This window comes from Oncorhynchus mykiss, chromosome 7 (assembly GCF_057628025.1).
Source record: "Oncorhynchus mykiss isolate SJ-2025 chromosome 7, ASM5762802v1, whole genome shotgun sequence".
Classification (NCBI taxonomy): domain Eukaryota; kingdom Metazoa; phylum Chordata; class Actinopteri; order Salmoniformes; family Salmonidae; genus Oncorhynchus; species Oncorhynchus mykiss.
This window is the reverse complement of record NC_143028.1, coordinates 80,503,740-80,529,472: the sequence shown is the minus strand read 5'-3', so window position 1 is coordinate 80,529,472 and position 25,733 is coordinate 80,503,740. Positions and strand designations below refer to the sequence as shown.

Below are 25,733 nucleotides of genomic sequence, written 5' to 3'. Positions count from 1 at the left end.
TGGTGGAATAGAGCTGGTGGTGGAATAGAACTGGTGGTGGAATAGAGCTGGTGGTGGAATAGAGCTGGTGGTGGAATAGAGCTGGTGGTGGAATAGAGCTGGTGGTGGAATAGAACTGGTGGTGGAATAGAGCTGGTGGTGGAATAGAACTGGTGGTGGAATAGAGCTGGTGGTGGAATAGAGCTGGTGGTGGAATAGAACTGGTGGTGGAATAGAGCTGGTGGTGGAATATAACTGGTGGTGGAATAGAGCTGGTCATAAGTATAACAACGAAGGCTGGGAAGTTCAGGGCTCAGGAGCCCAGCTCTAGTGCAGGGTGGAGGGTGTTGGGAGACGCTATACTGGACTGGTACTGCAGAGGCTGAACAACTGATTTAGGCCGATCGTTTCAATCCAAGAAGAATGCAGACATGAATCTCCAGTGACAGACGATGATAATGCTGTGAAGAGCGGTGCAGTAGGGTAGGGTAGTGTTCCATACAAGCAGGGCACTAGAGGGGGTACTTGGGAACGTTCAGTGATCGTGTCAGTGGCCACGGTACATCAGTGAGTAGATGACGGTTTAAGAGGACAGTTATGGACCTTAAGAGTTTGGGATGTGGAGCTTGAGAGGACATCATCGTTTCCCTGGCTTGATCCTGTGGGGGAGGGGGGGGGGGGGGGGTTGCTTGTGGAATTAGTTAGAATGAAGAAGTGGTAGCCTGATCAGATACAAGATCAGTTACAGGATCAGATGCATGACCAAATACAAGATCAGATTCAGGATCAGATGCATGACCAAATACAAGATCAGATTCAGGATCAGATGCATGACCAAATACAAGATCAGATTCATGACCAAATACAAGATCAGATTCAGGAAGAACTTGTAAAGTAATATGTTTGTACTGATGGAAAATGAACATGGATTCAATGATTATATAAAGGCTACGCAGAGAATACAGACTACCCAGAAAATATAGACTACCCAGACAATATAGACCACCCAGAAAATAGACTACCCAGAAAATATAGACTACCAAGAAAATAAAGACAGAAAATAAAGACAGAAAATAAAGACTACCCAGAAAATAAAGACAGAAAATAAAGACAGAAAATAAAGACAGAAAATATAGACCACCCAGAAAATAAAGACAGAAAATAAAGACAGAAAATAAAGACTACCCAGAAAATATAGACTACCCAGACAATATAGACCACCCAGAAAATAAAGACAGAAAATAAAGACAGAAAATAAAGATTACCCAGAAAATATAGACTACCCAGAAAATATAGACTACCCAGAAAATATAGACTACCCAGAAAATAGACTACCCAGAAAATATAGACTACCCAGAAAATAGACTACCCAGAAAATATAGACTACCCAGAAAATATAGACTACCCAGACAATATAGACCACCCAGAAAATAAAGACAGGCAATAAAGACTACCCAGACAATATAGACCACCCAGAAAATAGACTACACAGAAAATAAAGACAGAACATAAAGACAGAAAATATAGACTACCCAGAAAATATAGACTACCCAGAAAATAGACTACCCAGAAAATAAAGACAGAAAATAAAGACAGAAAATAAAGACAGAAAATATAGACCACCCAGAAAATAAAGACAGAAAATAAAGACAGAAAATAAAGACCACCCAGAAAATATAGACTACCCAGACAATATAGACCACCCAGAAAATAAAGACAGAAAATAAAGACAGAAAATAAAGACTACCCAGAAAATATAGACTACCCAGAAAATATAGACTACCCAGAAAATATAGACTACCCAGAAAATATAGACTACCCAGAAAATAGACTACCCAGAAAATATAGACTACCCAGAAAATAGACTACCCAGAAAATATAGACTACCCAGACAATATAGACCACCCAGAAAATAAAGACAGGCAATAAAGACTACCCAGACAATATAGACCACCCAGAAAATAGACTACACAGAAAATATAGACTACCCAGAAAATATAGACTACCCAGAAAATAAAGACAGAAAATGAAGACTACCCAGAAAATAAAGACAGAAAATAAAGACAGAAAATATAGACAACCCAGAAAATATAGACTACCCAGACAATATAGACCACCCAGAAAATAAAGACAGAAAATAAAGACTACCCAGACAATATAGACCACCCAGAAAATAGACTACCCAGAAAATATAGACTACCCAGAAAATATAGACTACCCATAAAATAAAGACAGAAAATAAAGACAGAAAATAAAGACTACCCAGAAAATAAAGACAGAAAATAAAGACAGAAAATAAAGACAGAAAATAAAGACTACCCAGAAAATATAGACTACCCAGACAATATAGACCACCCAGAAAATAAAGACAGAAAATAAAGACTACCCAGAAAATATAGACTACCCAGAAAATATAGACAGAAAATAAAGGCTACCCAGAAAATAAAGACTACCCAGAAAATAAAGACAGAAAATAAAGACAGAAAATAAAGACTACCCAGAAAATATAGACTACCCAGACAATATAGACCACCCAGAAAATAAAGACAGAAAATAAAGACTACCCAGAAAATATAGACTACCCAGAAAATAGACTACGCAGAAAATATAGACTACCCAGAAAATATAGACTACCCAGTAAATAGACTACCCAGAAAATATAGACTACCCAGAAAATATAGACTACCCAGAAAATATAGACTACCCAGAAAATAGACTACCCAGAAAATATAGACTACCCAAAAAATAAAGACAGAAAATAAAGACAGAAAATAAAGACAACCCAGAAAATAAAGACAGAAAATAAAGACAGAAAATAAAGACAGAAAATAAAGACAGAAAATATAGACTACGCAGAAAATAAAGACAGAAAATAAAGACAGAAAATAAAGACTATCCAGAAAATATAGACTACCCAGACAATATAGACCACCCAGAAAATAAAGAGAGAAAATAAAGACAGAAAATATAGACTACCCAGAAAATATAGACAGAAAATAAAGACTACCCATAAAATAAAGACTACCCAGAAAATAAAGACAGAAAATAAAGACAGAAAATATAGACTACCCAGAAAATATAGACTACCCAGAAAATAGACTACCCAGAAAATATAGACTACCCAGAAAATAAAGTCAGAAAATTAAGACTACCCAGAAAATATAGACTACCCAGAAAATAAAGATTACCTAGAAAATAAAGACAGAAAATAAAGACTACCCAGAAAATAAAGACTACCCAGACTACCCAGACAATATAGACCACCCAGAAAATATAGACTACCCAGAAAATAAAGACTACCCAGAAAATAGACAACCCAGATAATAAAGATAAAGTATAAGTACATCTATCTAACTGAGAGATAAAGTATAAGTACATCTATCTAACTGACAGATAAAGTATAAGTACATCTATCTATAAAAAAAAAGAGCAGCACCCCCCCCATACAATACACCATGAAAGAGCAGCACCCCCCCCATACAATACACCATGAAAGAGCAGCACCCCCCCCATACAATACACCATGAAAGAGCAGCACCCCCCCCATACAATACACCATGAAAGAGCAGCACCCCCCCCATACAATACACCATGAAAGAGCAGCACCCCCCCCATACAATACACCATGAAAGAGCAGCACCCCCCCCCATACAATACACCATGAAAGAGCAGCACCCCCCCCCATACAATACACCATGAAAGAGCAGCACCCGCCCCCCCCATACAATACACCATGAAAGAGCAGCACCCCCCCCTATACAATACACCATGAAAGAGCAGCACCCCCCCCCCATACAATACACCATGAAAGAGCAGCACCCCCCCTATACAATACACCATGAAAGAGCAGCACCCCCCCCCCTATACAATACACCATGAAAGAGCAGCACCCCCCCCCCATACAATACACCATGAAAGAGCAGCACCCCCCCCCCCCATACAATACACCATGAAAGAGCAGCACCCCCCCCCCCCCCATACAATACACCATGAAAGAGCAGCACCCCCCCCCCATACAATACACCATGAAAGAGCAGCACCCCCACCCATACAATACACCATGAAAGAGCAGCACCCCCCCCCCATACAGTACACCATGAAAGAGCAGCACCCCCCCCCCATACAGTACACCATGAAAGAGCAGCACCCCCCCCCCATACAATACACCATGAAAGAGCAGCACCCGCCCCCCCATACAGTACACCATGAAAGAGCAGCACCCCCCCCCCCATACAGTACACCATGAAAGAGCAGCACCCGCCCCCCCATACAGTACACCATGAAAGAGCAGCACCCCCCCCATACAATACACCATGAAAGAGCAGCACCCGCCCCCATACAATACACCATGAAAGAGCAGCACCCCCCCCCCATACAATACACCATGAAAGAGCAGCACCCCCCCCCCCCCATACAATACACCATGAAAGAGCAGCACCCCCCCCCCATACAATACACCATGAAAGAGCAGCACCCCCCCCCCCATACAATACACCATGAAAGAGCAGCACCCCCCCCCCCATACAATACACCATGAAAGAGCAGCACCCCCCCCCCCCCATACAATACACCATGAAAGAGCAGCACCCCCCCCCCATACAATACACCATGAAAGAGCAGCACCCCCCCATACAATACACCATGAAAGAGCAGCACCCCCCCCCCCATACAATACACCATGAAAGAGCAGCACCCGCCCCCCCATACAGTACACCATGAAAGAGCAGCACCCCCCCCCCATACAATACACCATGAAAGAGCAGCACCCCCCCCCCCATACAATACACCATGAAAGAGCAGCACCCGCCCCCCCATACAGTACACCATGAAAGAGCAGCACCCCCCCCCCTATACAATACACCATGAAAGAGCAGCACCCCCCCCCATACAATACACCATGAAAGAGCAGCACCCCCCCCATACAGTACACCATGAAAGAGAAGCACCCCCCCCCCATACAATACACCATGAAAGAGCAGCACCCCCCCCCATACAATACACCATGAAAGAGCAGCACCCCCCCCCATACAATACACCATGAAAGAGCAGCACCCCCCCCCCATACAATACACCATGAAAGAGCAGCACCCGCCCCCCCATACAATACACCATGAAAGAGCAGCACCCCCCCCCCCATACAATACACCATGAAAGAGCAGCACCCCCCCTATACAATACACCATGAAAGAGCAGCACCCCCCCCATACAGTACACCATGAAAGAGCAGCACCCGCCCCCTATACAATACACCATGAAAGAGCAGCACCCCCCCCCCCATACAATACACCATGAAAGAGCAGCACCCCCCCCCCCCATAGAATACACCATGAAAGAGCAGCACCCGCCCCCCCATACAGTACACCATGAAAGAGCAGCACCCACCCCCCCATACAATACACCATGAAAGAGCAGCACCCCCCCCCCCCCCATACAATACACCATGAAAGAGCAGCACCCCCCCCCTATACAATACACCATGAAAGAGCAGCACCCCCCCCCCATACAATACACCATGAAAGAGCAGCACCCCCCCCCCATACAATACACCATGAAAGAGCAGCACCCGCCCCCCCATACAATACACCATGAAAGAGCAGCACCCCCCCCCCCATACAATACACCATGAAAGAGCAGCACCCCCCCCCCCCCATACAATACACCATGAAAGAGCAGCACCCCCCCCCATACAATACACCATGAAAGAGCAGCACCCCCCCCTATACATTACACCATGAAAGAGCAGCACCCCCCCCCCATACAATACACCATGAAAGAGCAGCACCCCCCCCCTATACAATACACCATGAAAGAGCAGCACCCCCCCCCCATACAATACACCATGAAAGAGCAGCACCCCCCCCTATACAATACACCATGAAAGAGCAGCACCCCCCCCCATACAATACACCATGAAAGAGCAGCACCCCCCCCCCATACAATACACCATGAAAGAGCAGCACCCCCCCCCATACAATACACCATGAAAGAGCAGCACCCCCCCCTATACAATACACCATGAAAGAGCAGCACCCCCCCCCCCTATACAATACACCATGAAAGAGCAGCACCCCCCCCCTATACAATTCACCACGAAAGAACAGCACCCCCCCCTATACAATACACCATGAAAGAGCAGCACCCCCCCCCCCCTATACAATACACCATGAAAGAACAGCACCCCCCCCCCCATACAATACACCATGAAAGAGCAGCACCCCCCCCCCTATACAATACACCATGAAAGAACAGCACCCCCCCCCCCCCATACAATACACCATGAAAGAACAGCACCCCCCCCCCCCCCCCCCCCCTCATAAAATACACCCAAAGTCTAGTCTCAGCTGGCAATATCTGGCATGGGACATTAGAGGGACGTCCTTTTCTGGTTGAAATTGGGGTTTTCTGGCTGAAGCAATGTCGAGATGACAACCAGATAAAGACGTATTTTCATGACGACATCGACGACGATAGCTTCGGTTGTTATTTGGTCGAAGCCTGACGTCTTTTCGACCAGTTTTGCCCACTCAGAGGGTGTCAGTCAAACCCAGTGGTGTCAGACCATGTTTTCTATTGTTTGTAGTGTTGTTTTGTATATCATCCTGTGTGTGTGTGTACTGTACCTGTGTGATGTTGGACAGGCCGATGATATAAGAGACCAGGCAGACGGCAGCGATGAAGAGTTCTCTTCTTCCTCTCAGAGCTCTGGGGAATTCATCCACCAACGCAGTGATGAACCCCTCCACCGTACAGAACTACACAGAAGATAACAAATGAGATAACCCAGCAAACCGGGAACATTCCAAGAACATTAGATTCCCATGAAGTTTTTAGTTGTGGTTTTATCTAACGTTAAGATGTTAATAACATCCCAAAAACATTCAAAGAACGTTTTCGATAACAATCTGAATCTGAAATTGATTTTTGTCCGATTTTTTGTTTGTTTGTAATTCAATATCATTAGAATGTTCTCCTAACGTTCACTAAAACTTTTACACCTGTTACAACCACCACAGAACATTCCCCAAACGTTCTCATTAGGTTTCCAAGAAATGTAATGAAACAAACAGACAAAATGTGTTCTGGGAACGTTCTTGCAACATCAGGCGGATGTTTTATACAAACATGGTGTAATCATTACCACAACCGAACCGTTTTTGTGATACAAGACCATTTGACGCAACGTAACAAAATGTTCCGGGAACTTTCACAGAAATAATTTTAGTTTGCTGGGAATACTATATCTCCACAGTACACTAATATACAACACATTATATAATACTATACCCCCACAGTACACTACTATACAACACATTATATAATACTATACCTCCACAGTACACTACTATACAACACATTATATAATACTATACAACACATTATATAATACTATACAACACATTATATAATACTATACTTCCACAGTACACTACTATACAACACATTATTATATACTATACCCCCACAGTACACTACTATACAACACATTATATAATACTATACCTCCACAGTACACTACTATACAACACATTATATAATACTATACTTCCACAGTACACTACTATACAACACATTATATAATACTATACCTCCACAGTACACTACTATACTACACATTATATAATACTATACCTCCTCAGTACACTACTATACAACAAACACTATATTAGATGGATAATACTACTGCATATCCATGGTCCAACACAACAACACAACACAGGACAACACAACAACAAAGGACAACACAACAACACAGGACAACACAACAACACAACAACACAACACAGGACAACACAACAACACAACACAGGACAACACAACAACACAACACAGGACAACACAACACACAACACAGGACAACACAACACAACAACACAACACAGGACAACACAACACAACAACACAACACAGGACAACACAACAACACAGGACAACACAACAACACAACACAGGACAACACAACACACAACAACACAACACAGGACAACACAACAACACAGGACAACACAACAACACAACACACAACAACACAACACAGGACAACATAACAACACAGGACAGGACAACAACACAGGACAACACAACAACACAGGACAACACAACAACACAACAACACAACACAGGACAACACAACAACACAGGGCAGGACAACACAACAACACAGGACAACACAACAACACAACAACACAACACAGGACAACACAACAATACAGGACAACACAACAACACAACACAGGACAACACAACAACACAACACAGGACAACACAACAACACAACACAGGACAACACAACAACACAACAACACAGGACAACACAACAACACAACAACACAACAACACAACACAGGACAACACAACAACACAGGACAACACAACACAGGACAACACAACAACACAACAACACAACAACACAACACAGGACAACACAACAACACAGGACAACACAACACAGGACAACACAACACAACAAAACACAACAATACAAACACAAACTCCAAATGGCTGTTGTTTCCTCACCTGACTGTCGATTCCAAGCATCAGCAACATGGAGAAGAAGAGGATCGCCCAGAGAGGAGAGATCGGCAGCTGGGTTACTGCCTCAGGGTAGGCCAAGAACGCCAAGCCAGGACCTGCAACACAACACAGACAGGCAGTTAGAGACGGAATTATGCCTTCCGGTCCTGGTAAAATACACAAAGAGGATGTGTTTTAAAACGTATTTGATGGCCCGTAGGTATAGGCAATTTATGTGTTTATGTGTAGAGCATATGCTGAGTTTACACAGGCAGCACAATTCTGATCTTTTTTTTGTTGATGTTGTCACTAATTGATCTTTTGACCAATCAGATCAGTTCTTTGGCCAATAATTTGGCAAAAGATCAGGTTCCATAGGTATGGTGGAAAGGATATGCTACCGTCCCTCTATGATTTTCTCATATTATTTGCTCAGTAGGCTAATGCTGGACATTATATATTATATATGTAGTTTTATATTTGCTCAGTAGGCTAATGCTGGACATTATATATTATATATTTAGTTTTATATTTGCTCAGTAGGCTAATGCTGGACATTATATATTATATATGTAGTTATATATTTGCTCAGTAGGCTAATGCTGGACATTATATATTATATATGTAGTTGTATATTTGCTCAGTAGGCTAATGCTGGACATTATATATTATATATGTAGTTTTATATTTGCTCAGTAGGCTAATGCTGGACATTATATATTATATATTATTTTTATATTTGCTCAGTAGGCTAATGCTGGACATTATATATTATATATTTAGTTATATATTTGCTCAGTAGGCTAATGCTGGACATTATATATTATATATGTAGTTGTATATTTGCTCAGTAGGCTAATGCTGGACATTATATATTATATATGTAGTTGTATATTTGCTCAGTAGGCTAATGCTGGACATTATATATTATATATGTAGTTGTATATTTGCTCAGTAGGCTAATGCTGGACATTATATATTATATATGTAGTTGTATATTTGCTCAGTAGGCTAATGCTGGACATTATATATTATATATGTAGTTGTATATTTGCTCAGTAGGCTAATGCTGGACATTATATATTATATATGTAGTTGTATATTTGCTCAGTAGGCTAATGCTGGACATTATATATTATATATGTAGTTTTATATTTGCTCAGTAGGCTAATGCTGGACATTATATATTATATATGTAGTTGTATATTTGCTCAGTAGGCTAATGCTGGACATTATATATTATATATGTAGTTTTATATTTGCTCAGTAGGCTAATGCTGGACATTATATATTATATATTTAGTTGTATATTTGCTCAGTAGGCTAATGCTGGACATTATATATTATATATTTAGTTATATATTTGCTCAGTAGGCTAATGCTGGACATTATATATTATATATTTAGTTATATATTTGCTCAGTAGGCTAATGCTGGACATTATATATTATATATTTAGTTGTATATTTGCTCAGTAGGCTAATGCTGGACATTATATATTATATATTTAGTTATATATTTGCTCAGTAGGCTAATGCTGGACATTATATATTATATATTTAGTTATATATTTGCTCAGTAGGCTAATGCTGGACATTATATATTATATATGTAGTTGTATATTTGCTCAGTAGGCTAATGCTGGACATTATATATTATATATTATTTTTATATTTGCTCAGTAGGCTAATGCTGGACATTATATATTATATATGTAGTTTTATATTTGCTCAGTAGGCTAATGCTGGACATTATATATTATATATGTAGTTTTATATTAGCTCAGTAGGCTAATGCTGGACATTATATATTATATATGTAGTTTTATATTAGCTCAGTAGGCTAATGCTGGACATTATATATTATATATGTAGTTGTATATTTGCTCAGTAGGCTAATGCTGGACATTATATATTATATATTTAGTTTTATATTTGCTCAGTAGGCTAATGCTGGGCATACGTGACACCACTTCTAAAATCTGAACAACTTGGAGGTGCTCACATTTCCCGATTAACAAATCTTTACCTCCGTCCGCCCTCAACCACAGGATGTGGGTGATCACATTACCGATTCCCTAGTTGCTCCTGCCCATGCCGACATGCAGACAGCTGTTGTTGTACATACCAAATGTTCACATTTCTGTGTGCTGAAACATCCCCCAAAAAAAGAGACAGAGGTGCAAGAATGGATAGGAAGATGTGACCGATATGGACTTTATATTCTACGCGAATAATCGGACTTAATAAAAAAAAGGTTTAATATTGAAAAGGCTGCTGGGAAGTTCTCTCCACGGCTACACCAGCCAGTCTTCCATTACCTCAGTTCGGCGCGGCGCTGCTAGTTACCACAGCCACGAAATCCTAATCATGGCTAAAACCTTCCTATTTCTAAAATATGTCTTCTTAAAGTCTGATTTTAAACCGACCCTCTAGAGCCGATGTCCAAAGCCGCACAAGCTAACGGGATTCGTCGGTATGGCCGATCTTCCAACTTCGATCTGTAGCGTCTGAACCGGTTGGACTCCCACTGTGGCTCCCGCTGAATGGTGAGACTCCCACTGTGGCTCCCACTGAAAGGTGAGACACCCACTGTGGCTCCCACTGAAAGGTGAGACTCCCACTGTGGCTCCCACTGAAAGGTGAGACTCCCACTGTGGCTCCCACTGAAAGGTGAGACTCCCACTGTGGCTCTCACTGAAAGGTGAGATTCCCACTGTGGCTCCCACTGAAAGGTGAGACTCCCACTGTGGCACCCACTGAAAGGTGAGACTCCCACTGTGGCTCCCGCTGAAAGGTGAGACTCCCACTGTGGCTCCCACTGAAAGGTGAGACTCCCACTGTGGCTCCCGCTGAAAGGTGAGACTCCCACTGTGGCTCCCACTGAAAGGTGAGACTCCCACTGTAGCTCCCACTGAAAGGTGAGACTCCCACTGTAGCTCCCACTGAAAGGTGAGACTCCCACTGTGGCTCCCACTGGAAGGTGGGACTCCCACTGTGGCTCCCACTGAAAGGTGAGACTCCCACTGTGGCTCCCACTGAAAGGTGAGACTCCCACTGTGGCTCCCACTGAAAGGTGAGACTCCCACTGTGGCTCCCACTGAAAGGTGAGACTCCCACTGTGGCTCCCACTGAAAGGTGAGACTCCCACTGTGGCTCCCGCTGAAAGGTGAGACTCCCACTGTGGCTTCCACTGAAAGGTGAGACTCCCACTGTGGCTCCCGCTGAAAGGTGAGACTCCCACTGTGGCTCCCACTGAAAGGTGAGACTCCCACTGTGGCTCCCGCTGAAAGGTGAGAGTCCCACTGTGGCTCCCACTGAAAGGTGAGACTCCCACTGTGGCTCCCACTGAAAGGTGAGACTCCCACTGTGGCTCCCACTGAAAGGTGAGACTCCCACTGTGGCTCCCACTGAAAGGTGGGACTCCCACTGTGGCTCCCACTGAAAGGTGAGACTCCCACTGTGGCTCCCACTGAAAGGTGGGACTCCCACTGTGGCTCCCACTGAAAGGTGAAACTCCCACTGTCGCTCCCACTGAAAGGTGAGACTCCCACTGTGGCTCCCACTGAAAGGTGAGACTCACACTGTGGCTCCCACTGAAAGGTGGGACTCCCACTGTGGCTCCCACTGAAAGGTGAGACTCCCACTGTGGCTCCCACTGAAAGGTGAGACTCCCACTGTGGCTCCCACTGAAAGGTGAGACTCCCACTGTGGCTCCCACTGAAAGGTGAGACTCCCACTGTGGCTCCCACTGGAAGGTGGGACTCCCACTGTGGCTCCCACTGAAAGGTGGGACTCCCACTGTGGCTCCCACTGAAAGGTGGGACTCCCACTGTGGCTCCCACTGAAAGGTGAGACTCCCACTGTGGCTCCCGCTGAAAGGTGAGACTCCCACTGTGGCTCCCACTGGAAGGTGGGACTCCCACTGTGGCTCCCACTGAAAGGTGAGACTCCCACTGTGGCTCCCACTGAAAGGTGGGACTCCCACTGTGGCTCCCACTGAAAGGTGAGACTCCCACTGTGGCTCCCGCTGAAAGGTGAGACTCCCACTGTGGCTCCCACTGGAAGGTGGGACTCCCACTGTGGCTCCCACTGAAAGGTGAGACTTCCACTGTGGCTCCCACTGGAAGGTGGGACTCCCACTGTGGCTCCCACTGAAAGGTGAGACTCCCACTGTGGCTCCCACTGAAAGGTGAGACTCCCACTGTGGCTTCCACTGGAAGGTGAGACTCCCACTGTGGCTCCCACTGAAAGGTGAGACTCCCACTGTGGCTCCCACTGAAAGGTGAGACTCCCACTGTGGCTCCCACTGAAAGGTGAGACTCCCACTGCGGCTCCCACTGAAAGGTGGGACTCCCACTGTGGCTCCCACTGAAAGGTGAGACTCCCACTGTCGCTCCCACTGAAAGGTGAGACTCCCACTGTGGCTCCCGCTGAAAGGTGAGACTCCCACTGTGGCTCCCACTGAAAGGTGAGACTCCCACTGTGGCTCCCGCTGAAAGGTGAGACTCCCACTGCGGCTCCCACTGAAAGGTGAGACTCCCACTGTGGCTCCCACTGAAAGGTGAGACTCCCACTGTGGCTCCCACTGAAAGGTGAGACTCCCACTGTGGCTCCCACTGAAAGGTGAGACTCCCACTGTGGCTCCCACTGAAAGGTGAGACTCCCACTGTGGCTCCCACTGAAAGGTGAGACTCCCACTGTGGCTCCCACTGAAAGGTGAGACTCCCACTGCGGCTCCCACTGGAAGGTGGGACTCCCACTGCGGCTCACACTGAAAGGTGAGACTCCCACTGTGGCTCCCACTGAAAGGTGAGACTCCCACTGTGGCTCCCACTGAAAGGTGGGACTCCCACTGCGGCTCCCACTGAAAGGTGAGACTCCCACTGTCTATGACTAGGACGCCAACAAGCTTCACAGGACTAGTCTGAAGGAAGCCAGGTACCAGTTTAAAAAAGGAATGGAAGTATAGAGATAGTTTAGTGCCTAAAATAAGGGGGTAAAAAAGTATATATATATAATGATAATAAAGATGTATATATATATATATATATATGTGTACAGTATGTAGAGGACCAGTCAAAGGTTTGGAGACACCTACTCTTTCAAGGGTTTTTCTTCATTTTTACTATTTTCTACATTGTAGAATAACAGTGAAGACATCAAAACTATGAAATAACACACGTGGAATCATGTAGTAAGTGTTAAACAAATACAAATATATTTTATATTTGAGATTCTTCTAAGTAGCCACCCTTTGGCTTGATGACAGCTTTGCACACTCTTGGTATTCTCTCAACCCGCTTCATGAGGTAGTCACCTGGAATGCATTTCAATTAAAAGTTGTTAAAAGTTCATTATAGTTAACTTCAACTCTGATTGCACCCCAAATAAACGCTTCACAGAGTTCAAGTAACAGACACATCTCAACATCAACTGTTCAGAGGAGGCTGTGTGAATCAGGCCTTCATGGCCAAATTGCTGTAAAGAAACCACTAATAAAGGACACCAATCATAAGAAGAAGAGACTTGCTTGGGCCAAGAAACACGAGAAATGGACATTAGACCAGTGGAAATCTGTCCTTTTGGTCTGATGAGTCCAAATTTGAGATTTTTGGTTCCAACCGCCGTGTCTTTGTGAGACACAGAGTAGGTGAATGGATGATCTCTGCATGTGTGGTTCCCACCGTGAAGCATGGAGGAGGAGGTGTGATGGTGCTTTGCTGGTGACACTGTTGGTGATTTATTTTGAATTCAAGGCACACTTAACCAGCATGGCTACCACAGCATTCTGCAGCGATATGCCATCCCATCTGGTTTGCGCTTAGTGGGACTAACACTTATTTTTCAGGACAGTGACCAAACACACCTCCAGGCTGTATAAAGGCTATTTGATCGAGGAGGGTGATGGAGTGCTGCATCAGATGACCTGGCCTCCACAATCACCCGACCTCAACCCAGTTGAGAAGGACCGCAGATTGAAGGAAAAGCAGTCAACAAGTGCTTAGCATATGTGGGAACTCCTTCAAGACTGTTGGAAAAGCATTTCCTCATGAAGTTGGTTGAGAGAATGACAAGAGTGTGCAAAGCTGTCATCAAGGCAAACCGGGGGCTACTTTGAAGAATCAAAAAAATATATTTTGATTTGTTTAACACTTTTTATTGGTTACTACATGATTCCATATGTGTTATTTCACAGTTTTGATGTCTTCACTATTATTCTACAATGTAGAAAATAGTAAAAAAAAGATATATAAACTTTTGACTGGTACTGTAGTTTCCTGATCTGTGTCATACCTCTCAGATACAGAACAGGAAACTACAGAACAAACTTCCTTGCGATTTGTTTAAGGGCCATCTGTTTATCCACGTAGTGAATCTGTTACTCACTGCGTTTCTATTGGCTAATAGCAGTTAGACCAAAATTCAATATTTCATCAAAAAATATATATATATACATGTATATATATATTGATACCTTAAGGTCCTAATACTTCAAATCAAATAGATAGCTAAATAGCTAAATGATCCTTGGTGTGACCATCTTTAAAAATAAAAGTTAATCGATTTTCACTTCAGTCATAAAAATTAGTTTGGGATGGCAAAAATGTGGCGAGCTCGCGGCGAAATCGTGTATGCACGGCATCAATGCTGTATTGTCCCATTAAGATCTATATCAATAGTGAACGGTAATTACCTGAGGCTGCTACTTCTATTATAGGCCTCTTAGTCACGTTGGCCATGAAGCCCACAATGGAGAAGATGACTAAGCCAGCGAACATGCTGGTGAACGAGTTGATGCAGCACACAATGACAGAATCTCTGCAGGGAGATGGAGAGAAAGACAAAAAGCATGGGGTTTGGAATGGCTGTTGTCACACTGATATGGAAGCCTTATCAAACCACAGCACATTTGCTTTGGGAGGGAGGGAGGGAGGGAGGGAAGGGAGGGTTTTGCATTCTATAGCCGAGCCTTACTGCAATGTCAATGGATTGGCCCATTCATTTTAGAGATGGGGTATTTGTTCGTTCATTTCCAGGATATAAAATGGAGAGAGACAGAGATGAAGTGGCAGCTGACAGATGTGTGTGTTCTTTCTCTCTCTCTCTCTCTCTCTCTCTCTCTCTCTCTCTCTCTCTCTCTCTCTCTCTCTCTCTCTCTCTCTCTCTCTCTCTCTCTCTCTCTCTCTCTCTCTCTCTCTCTCTCACTCTCACACACACACACAGCAGAATCCATCGACATAGGTCCACACATCATTGGCAGAATATAAGCCGCAGTAAAGAGCTAGATTGAGTGGTATTAAAGATATAAACCTACCTGTAAACATTATTATTGAATGGGTTGTAGCTTCCCAGAGCAATCAGTGATCCCAGCCCCAGCCCATAGGAGAAAAATATCTGAGTGGCAGCATCCAACCACACCTTACAAGAACAGAGAGACAGAGTCAAAACACACTGCAAGTCCAAACGCACTGCAAGTCCAAATGCACTGCAAGTCAGAACACACTGCAAGTCAGAACAAACTGCAAGTCAGAACAAACTGCAAGTCAGAACAAACTGCAACTCACAGCATCACACGCAGCAATCAGCATCCATTCTCCCTCTGAATCTGTTCACTGATAAAGCCGAGCTACTTCTGAATCTGCTCACTGATAAAGGCTAGCTACCTCTGAATCTGTTCACTGATAAAGGCTAGCTACCTCTGAATCTGCTCACTGATAAAGGCTAGCTACCTCTGAATCTGTTCACTGATAAAGGCTAGCTACTTCTGAATCTGCTCACTGATAAAGGCTAGCTACCTCTGAATCTGTTCACTGATAAAGGCTAGCTACTTCTGAATCTGTTCACTGATAAAGGCGAGCTACTTCTGAATCTGCTCACTGATAAAGGCTAGCTACTTCTGAATCTGTTCACTGATAAAGGCTAGCTACCTCTGAATCTGCTCACTGATAAAGGCTAGCTACCTCTGAATCTGCTCACTGATAAAGGCTAGCTACCTCTGAATCTGTTCACTGATAAAGGCGAGCTACTTCTGAATCTGCTCACTGATAAAGGCTAGCTACCTCTGAATCTGTTCACTGATAAAGGCTAGCTACCTCTGAATCTGTTCACTGATAAAGGCTAGCTACCTCTGAATCTGCTCACTGATAAAGGCTAGCTACCTCTGAATCTGCTCACTGATAAAGGCTAGCTACCTCTGATTCTATTCACTGATAAAGGCTAGCTACTTCTGAATCTGCTCACTGATAAAGGCTAGCTACTTCTGAATCTGCTCACTGATAAAGGCTAGCTACCTCTGAATCTGTTCACTGATAAAGGCGAGCTACTTCTGAATCTGTTCACTGATAAAGGCTAGCTACCTCTGAATCTGTTCACTGATAAAGGCTAGCTACCTCTGATTCCTTGAGCTTCTCGAAGTTGGGCGTGATATAGAAGAGGATTCCATCGATGGCTCCGGGCAGAGTGATGCCGCGGCAGAAGAGGATGAAGAGCATAAAGTAGGGGTACGTCGCTGAGAAGTACACCACCTGAAACAGGGAGGGAGGGAGGGAGACTCTCGTTAGAATATAAAACAATGGAATTATGCAAAAACCTGACTTCAAGGGTGACTGCACTTCCTGTTGTGGCCTAGTTTTGAAGATTGCTCATTAATTTATTGCAGTGGGCTATATCTGGGTGACACCGTGTTTCTTGGTAGTGTTAAACAAATCTACTTCGAAACATAAGTATACACCTCACACACATGGTTATGGGCTTAAAAATAAGAAGATACCCTTACCATTTTTTTTAACTAGGCAAGTCAGTTAAGAACAAATTCTTATTTTCAATGAGGGCCTAGGAACAGTGGGTTAACTGGTCTAGGAACAGTGGGTTATTAACTAACTGGTCTAGGAACAGTGGGTTAACTGGTCTAGGAACAGTGGGTTAACTGCCTTGCAGAACAACAGATTTTTACCCTGTCAGCTCAGAGGATTTGATCCATCAACCTTTCAGTTACTAGTCCAACACTCTAACCACTAGGATACCTGCCACCTCTACACTCTAACCACTAGGATACCTGCCTCCTCTACACTCTAACCACTAGGATACCTGCCTCCTCTACACTCTAACCACTAGGATACCTGCCTCCTCTACACTCTAACCACTAGGCTACCTGCCACCTCTACACTCTAACCACTAGGATACCTGCCTCCTCTACACTCTAACCACTAGGATACCTGCCACCTCTACACTCTAACCACTAGGATACCTGCCACCTCTACACTCTAACCACTAGGATACCTGCCACCTCTACACTCTAACCACTAGGCTACCTGCCACCTCTACACTCTAACCACTAGGCAACCTGCCACCTCTACACTCTAACCACTAGGCAACCTGCCACCTCTACACTCTAACCACTAGGATACCTGCCACCTCTACACTCTAACCACTAGGCTACCTGCCGCCTCTACACTCTAACCACTAGGCTACCTGCCACCTCTACACTCTAACCACTAGGCTACCCTGCCACCTCTACACTCTAACCACTAGGATACCTGCCACCTCTACACTCTAACCACTAGGCTACCTGCCAGCTCTACACTCTAACCACTAGGATACCTGCCACCTCTACACTCTAACCACTAGGATACCTGCCACCTCTACACTCTAACCACTAGGATACCTGCCACCTCTACACTCTAACCACTAGGATACCTGCCACCTCTACACTCTAACCACTACCACCTACCATGTTTGATACAGAGTTCAAATGTATTACGTTTTGAGTTAGCATCACAATATTACAATTTAAATAAATCACAGAAGACTGAAATATAACAAAACCGTTTGACAAAGAAACACCAGATTTTCAAAGTATTTTTTTAATTTTATTTTTTTATTTTATTTATTATTAATGATGAAAAATATGAATAGCATTCTACCCATGAGGGCGATTTGGTCATTTGTCTGCAGGCTACGGAAAGGCCATGACTGAAGCCAAATGAGACCCTGGCAGTTATTGTTGTTTGACCCTCCTGATTCAACGTAGCCACTTCCTCAAAATAGTCAGTTCTTTAAAATACTCAATAGCTAGCAGGCACAATTGAACAGCCAGGCCACAATCAGCTTATTCAGTCACTGGCGAATGGTGACTTGTGTACTGGTGCCATTTTATTAATTTTTTTACAACTTTCTCACTATTACCAGAGTGTGAGTCTGTCTGGCAGTGTTTCATAGGGAATCATATTACAAAACAAGTTGCAGTTCGGATACAAGTGCGCTGTGATCGTCTCAATTCTCATTTTTTGCCCAAAAAGTAACAGACTTGAGTGATTGACACTATCAAACACACATCAGGAAGGGACCACTCCATATTAAAGGGCTTCGGGGTCAAAGGTTATTTCAACATAGCATTGGTGACGTGTTGTCTTCTGTAAAAGTCTGAAGAGCTGCGTACTGGGCAAGTCCGTGTCACTGTCTGGATGTTCTGGGCGCTATATGATTGGATAGAGCACAACCAGCTGATTACAGTAGGAGGGCAACCAGCACAGCTGCTTCTCTCATGTCAGTGGACACTGGGCAAGTGGCATGATCCTACTCCATAGCCAACCCTCCAGTAGGTCGCGACGAACTCACTTACAAAACTCCGTTTTGGACGAGAGTGACTTTATGACCAAAATTATCCTATTTACACTTTGAAGTCAATTTTGACACTAATATGAATGTTTCTGACTCATAACGATGTTATATAGGCTGTTTAAAACAAGACAAGTTGGTTCTAAGGGACAGTTGACCTTTAACAGATGCATTTAATGACTTAACACTCATTATTAGAGACAGGGCCCAGGCGCAGATCAACTGTTGTTTTTTCCAGTCAAAGGTTTCTCTGTGGATTTTGAATCTATACGGCGGGCAAAATCCAAAATGGTGGGCAAAATCCAAAATGGCGGGCAAAATCCAAAATGGCGGGCAAAATCCAATACGGTGGCCAAAATCAAATGTCACAATTCCCCCGGTGGGTTTAGCATCTTAAGCCCTAAATCTATCAATTTGGTATAGTTACCTTCCCAGTCCAGGCGACACCTTTCCAGATACAGAAATAGACAAGGACCCAGGCGATGGCCAGCGTGATGGCTAGAGGCGCTCTGATCTCCCCAGGCTTCTCCAGACCGTCTGTTAACTGGTGCATGTTACGCCTATAGGACGACACAATCAATCAATCAACCAATCAATCAATCAACCAATCAATCAATCAACCAATCAATCAATCAACCAATCAACCAACCAACCAATCAATCAACCAACCAGTCGATGAAATGTATTTTATAAATCCTCTTTCAACCCCATGACTTATTTATATATTATTTAGAACAAATTAGCAGATTGAAAGGTTAGTAACACTGCATGGTCCAACCACAGCCAAAAAACAACTAAATAGCATGTAAATAAAAAATACTTGTTCTTACTCCCAGAATTCCTGAACAGCACTGGTGAGGTTGGCAGCGTTCAGGATGCTGTAGTTGGTGTAACATCGCTCTGTGTTCCAAGAATTTCCACATGATTGCCATGGCAACTCCTGCAACAACAAAGACACGTTTTTTTTCTCTCCTTCTCTCTCTCTCTCTCTCTCTCTCTCCCTCTCTCTCTCTCTCTCTCTCCTTCTCTCTCTCACTCTCTCTCTCTCTCTCTCTCTCCTTCTCTCTCTCTCTCTCTCTCTCTCTCTCCCTCTCTCTCTCTCTCTCTCCCTCTCTCTCTCTCTCTCTCTCTCTCTCTCTCTCCTTCTCTCTCTCTCTCTCTCTCTCTCCTTCTCTCTCTCTCTCTCTCTCTCTCCCCCTCTCTCCCTCTCTCTCTCCCTCTCATTTTTGTAAATGTTGCCAATCTCTTTCAAACATCATGCACCTCATTTGTTGTATTTTATGTTCAAACTGCCCCGGCATTTGCAATGTCATGCCATTTAAAGATATTCATTTGGGAAATGTGTTTTCCTTTTTTTAAACCTTCAATGAATTCATTCATCTTTTCTTTCTTTTTTTACCTGACTATCATACTCACGGTAGTAAAGGAGGACCACAAATAGTATATGGCCCAGGCAATGATGACGATGTAATAAATATTTAGCCAGAAAGACAGCACTGCAGCGGCCAGACCAACACCTAGAAAATGGAGATTAGGAATGAGGTATTTATATACTGTGATTTAATACAAAATGAAATAATTTGAGAAAAATATAGATATAATTAGCATTAGCTAAATATAAAGTTTGATCTGTTAAAACGATCGGGACAGGAGACATGCACAGAAATACAAATTGTTCTGGCGTTTATGGTCAACCAGCAAGAAGAGTATTTGAGGACATCTATTTGTCTTATATAACGTGATGTATTTCCGGTTAACCTAAACACGGGGCTTTGATTTACCTTTAAACATGGGAGCCAGTTTCCACACCCCAAGCCCTCCAATCGATGTGTACTGACCGAGGGACGTTTCAAGCAGAAACAGGGGCATACCAGCAAATATGAGCGTCAAAAAGTAGGGAATCAAGAAGGCCCCTGAAAAGAATATAAAAGGCAAGAAAACAAAAAATATAGTCGTGAATAAAAGTGAACCATTGCATTGATATTAAACCATTAACATTTCAAATCATCCAAAAAGATACAGTGATAAACCCACTATTTTGTTTCACACTACAGCGACTCAAATGAATGATCTCGTAGCGTTGCCTATAAATGTGCGCGTAATTACGCACAATTTGGAGAGAAAAGGAGCTCTCGAGCCATTGAGATTATTTAAGTGAGCGCCCCAGAACAAATTCGCCGATTGAAAGGTCAAATTTAGCCTCCTTTTGTTTTTTTGAAAAACACGGAAAAGTTCCGACATCTTGATTACCTCCTCCATTCTTCCCACATAGATAAGGGAATCTCCAGACATTTCCCAGTCCAATTGCGTACCCGACGCAAGACAGGAGAAAGTCAAATTTTCCAGTCCAGTTCTCTCTTTCGGGAAGTTCCTTTTTCTGGACTTTGACGACCAAGGTTTTGGGTTTGTCGTTAGGCTCGGCATTCACCTCCGTTAGAACGTGTCCATCAGAGCCTTTAGTACCATTCGTCGCCATGTCTCTGTCTCTCTGTTTAGATTTAGATTTCCTGACAAGACTGGAAGGCGGACGGAAGATTTTAACCCCACCGGTCCACGTAGACAGCAGCTTCGCGGTTCGTTACCCAGCCAAGGGAAGGTTAGATGGGCAGGAAATCAGGAGAAGACGCGGGAACACCGAGCCAGTTGGGAAACCGCACCTGGAAAAAAAGCGCAAGAGAATAATGTTACCAAATAGGTCATTAAAATAATGATTGGACCCTAAATATTTACTAAATATTGATTTACCATGGGGAAGAACCAAATTGATGCATTAATAGCGCTGAAAATGAGCTGTTCCGAAGAGTTTTCAGTGAGTCGTATTGTTGGCGCTGGGGACAAGAGATGTTTTATGGCAATGGACCTGTGATGTTTATTTTTTATTTAACCTTTATTTAACTTGGCAATTCTTATTAACAATGACCGCCCTACCCTACCCGGCCAAACCTGGACGACGCTGGGCCAATTGTGCGCTGCCCTATGGGACTCCCAATCACGGCCAGATGTGATACAGCCTGGATTCGAACCACTGAGATGCCGTGCCTTAGACCGCTGCGCCACTCGGGAGCCCAAGTGATGATTTACAGCGTTGTTACTCTAGGAGTCTGCGCACATTTAGCAGGTTCTTCAACACTGTTAAAGAGCAGTGATCATCACCGTCCAATGAATCAGTATTTGAAGGGTTAATTGCTGTGCAACGCAACCATTAATAAAATACAAAACGGAAATGGAATTCATTGACACGCTACGGCTTATGCACACAAATAAATATAAATTATAAATAAAAACGAGGACAAATGGGAAGTGTAAAAATGTCCACATATTAATACAAAATGAGTGTTACTTATTCAATCAATCAATCAAATGTATCGTATAAAACCATTTTTACATCAGCAGAACGGAAACCCAGCCCAATGAGCAAGACATGTAGAAACAGAAGCATATTCAACGTTAAATATATAGGCCTAGTCGTTCTTTAATTATTCATAATACACGTCGGAAGACAGTCATTTGGTTGATTAAAAAGAAAATGTGCGTAATACGAGATACATTGGGCTTGGCAACGTCATGCTTTTGGTATTTTTCTGCATTTATCTTTAGAATAGTACCGTGCCTCTATTGCTGTAGTACAAAGAGGGGGGGGGGGGGGAATCTCCCGTTTTTCCCCTCAGCTATTTGATATTTATGAGATGAGACGGCATGGAGAAAGAGAAGTCAAACAAAAGGACCCTGTAAGCGCCAAGCTTTGGGCATCATCCCTCTCTTACGTTTCATTTGCTTATGATCATGAATTATGGAGCTTCAAAAACGAGTCAAGTGTAGACTGATGTGCAGCTTTTGGGGGCTAAGCGAGATTTGGTTGGGGGGGGGGGGGGGGGCTATGGAAGGAAATGTTTTAGTTATAAAGTTAAGTTCGTGCAACTACACATATTGTGATGGGGTGTAGATCGTTTGTTGCAGTTTTAAAGCTAATTTCCTGCAGTTCTACACATTTTATAATGACTAACAACATCAATGGGGCCCCCCCCCTGGAGATCAGGGCACCTGACCATTCGGGATTTGGCCATAGTTTAGATAGTTGGCTAATCTAAAAATGTGTTCGCTGACATGGCTACTTGCGTGACCGTCAGCAGTTTCAATTGGTTTATTAAACAAAAGCGATGTTGCAACAACAACAACAATTGAGAGATGTGTAATGAAAACGGCAGAGATAGGAGACATTTCCAACAGGGGTTGATTTTTATTTTGTCTACCTTTCTTTATTGCGACAAATTATGATAGAAACAGTTAAAAAATATGTATATATATTACGATTCCCGAATAATTTTTTAACTATAAAAAAAATAATTGTCAAGAATGCCTGAATTACTTCTCCTTGCTTTTCTGGTTAGCTGGCAAGTTTCACCATCCAATTTATTTCACATCTACAACAGCGCAAATTTCACCTATGGCGATACGTCTGCACATGAGATTTATTAGAACATGGCAAATATTAGTCAATTATTCTATCCAAGCTGACTTTTGAAGGCTACCTGAGACATGAAACAAATAGGTGGGAGAGGATGTAGGCTATCACTCATTTATTATATGCACAATTTGCCTAAATGGGTAATGGAAACGATTTTACAAACCCCTTCCTTTTTATCCGACATTGTAGGGTTTTTTTTGCGGACAAGTGTCATTTAAATGTATGACGTCATTACTTCCAGCCGTTTTAATCGACACTGGATAGTTCAATGAACACGTACCGTATCAGATCTGTTTTCTATGCAAACTTTCTAAATGTCGGCAACTAATCAGTGGACAAGTTAATGGAAAAATGGGTACTGATTGACATAACAAGATAAGACATGCTGAACATCCAAATTTCGAAAATGCCCCCGGTGTATTCTTACTCTCAATAGTACGTTTCTGGGGAAGGATGGGGGGGATCGGGGCCCCCTTGTGGCCGGGGACCCTAAGCAACCGCTCATTTCGCTTATGCCTGGAACCTGCCCTGATGAAGGAACTAATCACTGGCTTTCTGGTGGAATTCATTGTTTTGGTAAAATATCACTGTTATGCCTGGAACCTGCCCTGATGAAATTATTCATCACGGTTTTTCTATTGTTTTGGTAAAACACCAGAGTTGCGATGTATCCAATCCAATAGACTAAGACAAGGCTACTCCGTGTGCAAGATCTGAAATCCCGTTTTTTTTCCCACCGAGACGCAACTCCGTATCCCCAAACGGGTCCACACGGTTTTGTTCAATGTTCTGATCATTGCGCTGAAGTTTACCCACACTATTAAAAGTAAAATCAGTACTTACAATCAAACTTCTATACCAGACAGAATTTTTAGCGATGGTATAGTATCCGTACGTTCATCTAAAAGTTGTGTCCTTACAGATTCTCCCGGAGCAGACCGAAGAAAAGATTTTCCATTTGAAGATAAAGAGAAGCAGAACCAAACTAGGATCCGGAGGGGAAAGGTGAGTGGTGCTGTCCGTTAGCTCGGTGGTGCTGAAGGAGAGAGCCAAGCAGAGCAGAGCGGGGAAACAACGCAGCGAAAAGGGAGCAGCTTCACCTCGAAGCACCGTCTAACTTCGGCCAGGGATGTTCCACGGAGCACAAATCCCCGCTCTCATCTACATAGCGTCAATGTCATCTGAAAGTCGACCCTCCCCGTGTCCAACATTTCCACCACTGAGATCGCTGCGGGTTTGAGGCAGGAGCATCCTCTTGTCTCACGGTTTTATATGCTTAGTGTTTTTTCATCAACTTGAGGGGTGGAGGGGGGGGGGGGGTTCTACACGAATTGATTGTGCCACTCACACAGAAACACAGTTTGATATGTAATAACCTCCAACATTTTGTCAGCTATGCGTGACTGTTGAAATCTCTGAAAATTGTCACATCCTTGATTCACTAGCAACAAATGCCTTTTTTCTCTCTTATTAATCCACTTAATTTGAGACATGATTGGAACATGTTTTTCACACTTAGTATTCGTTTTATGGTAGTAAAATGAATGCTTCCTTTGCAAACCGATGGAGATGGGGACTGAGGTTTAGGACTACCCATGGTGGACTTATCGTGCCCTATTTGAACCAAATGGTTGTATCAATATTCATATTCTCCTTTTTAGCTCTTTACCCCCACCTCCCCCCTTTGACCCCGCCTCCCCCTTCCAGCCCCGAATCCCCCCTTTACCCCCACATCCCCCCTTTGACCCCGCCTCCCCCTTCCAGCCCCGAATCCCCCCTTTACCCGCACCTAACCCCTTTGTCCCTGGCTCCCCCCTTTACCCCCACCTCTCCCCTTTGACCCCGCCTCCCCCTTCCAGCCCCGAATCCCCCCTTTACCTGCACCTAACCCTTTGACCCTGGTTCCCCCCTTTAACCCGCGGTTCCCCCCTTTACCCCACCTCCCCCCTTTGACCCTGGTTCCCCCCTTTACCCCCACCTCCCCCCTTTGACCCTGGTTCCCCCCTTTACCACCACCTCCCCCCTTTGACCCTGGCTCCCCCCTTCGACCCGGCTCCCCCCTTTGACCCCGGCTCCCCCGTTCGACCCGGCTCCCCCTTTTGACCCTGGCTCCCCCTTTCGACCCGGCTCCCCCCTTCGACCCTGCTCCCCCCTTCGAC

At 43.8% G+C, this 25,733-nt stretch overlaps 1 protein-coding gene across 2 annotated transcripts in view; it reads right to left on the bottom strand.

Moving 5' to 3' along the window:
• Window positions 1-25,733, bottom strand: part of slc6a1b (solute carrier family 6 member 1b) — an 82,748-nt gene that overhangs the window by 11,237 nt on the left and 45,778 nt on the right. The window contains exons 1-11 of one of the 2 annotated variants that reach the window (XM_090242063.1): window positions 24,418-24,971; window positions 21,360-21,766; window positions 20,891-21,022; window positions 20,526-20,626; window positions 19,940-20,049; window positions 19,537-19,669; window positions 16,883-17,017; window positions 15,808-15,911; window positions 15,187-15,311; window positions 8,494-8,606; window positions 6,600-6,731 (exon numbers count right to left, since the gene is read on the bottom strand). In XM_090242063.1, the coding sequence (XP_090098189.1) occupies window positions 6,600-6,731; window positions 8,494-8,606; window positions 15,187-15,311; window positions 15,808-15,911; window positions 16,883-17,017; window positions 19,537-19,669; window positions 19,940-20,049; window positions 20,526-20,626; window positions 20,891-21,022; window positions 21,360-21,585 (1,311 nt within the window). In that variant the 5' untranslated portion in view covers window positions 21,586-21,766; window positions 24,418-24,971. Of the gene's footprint in view, window positions 1-6,599; window positions 6,732-8,493; window positions 8,607-15,186; window positions 15,312-15,807; window positions 15,912-16,882; window positions 17,018-19,536; window positions 19,670-19,939; window positions 20,050-20,525; window positions 20,627-20,890; window positions 21,023-21,359; window positions 21,767-24,417; window positions 24,972-25,733 lie in introns of those variants that run through there. The other variant, XM_090242064.1, reaches the window with a different exon arrangement.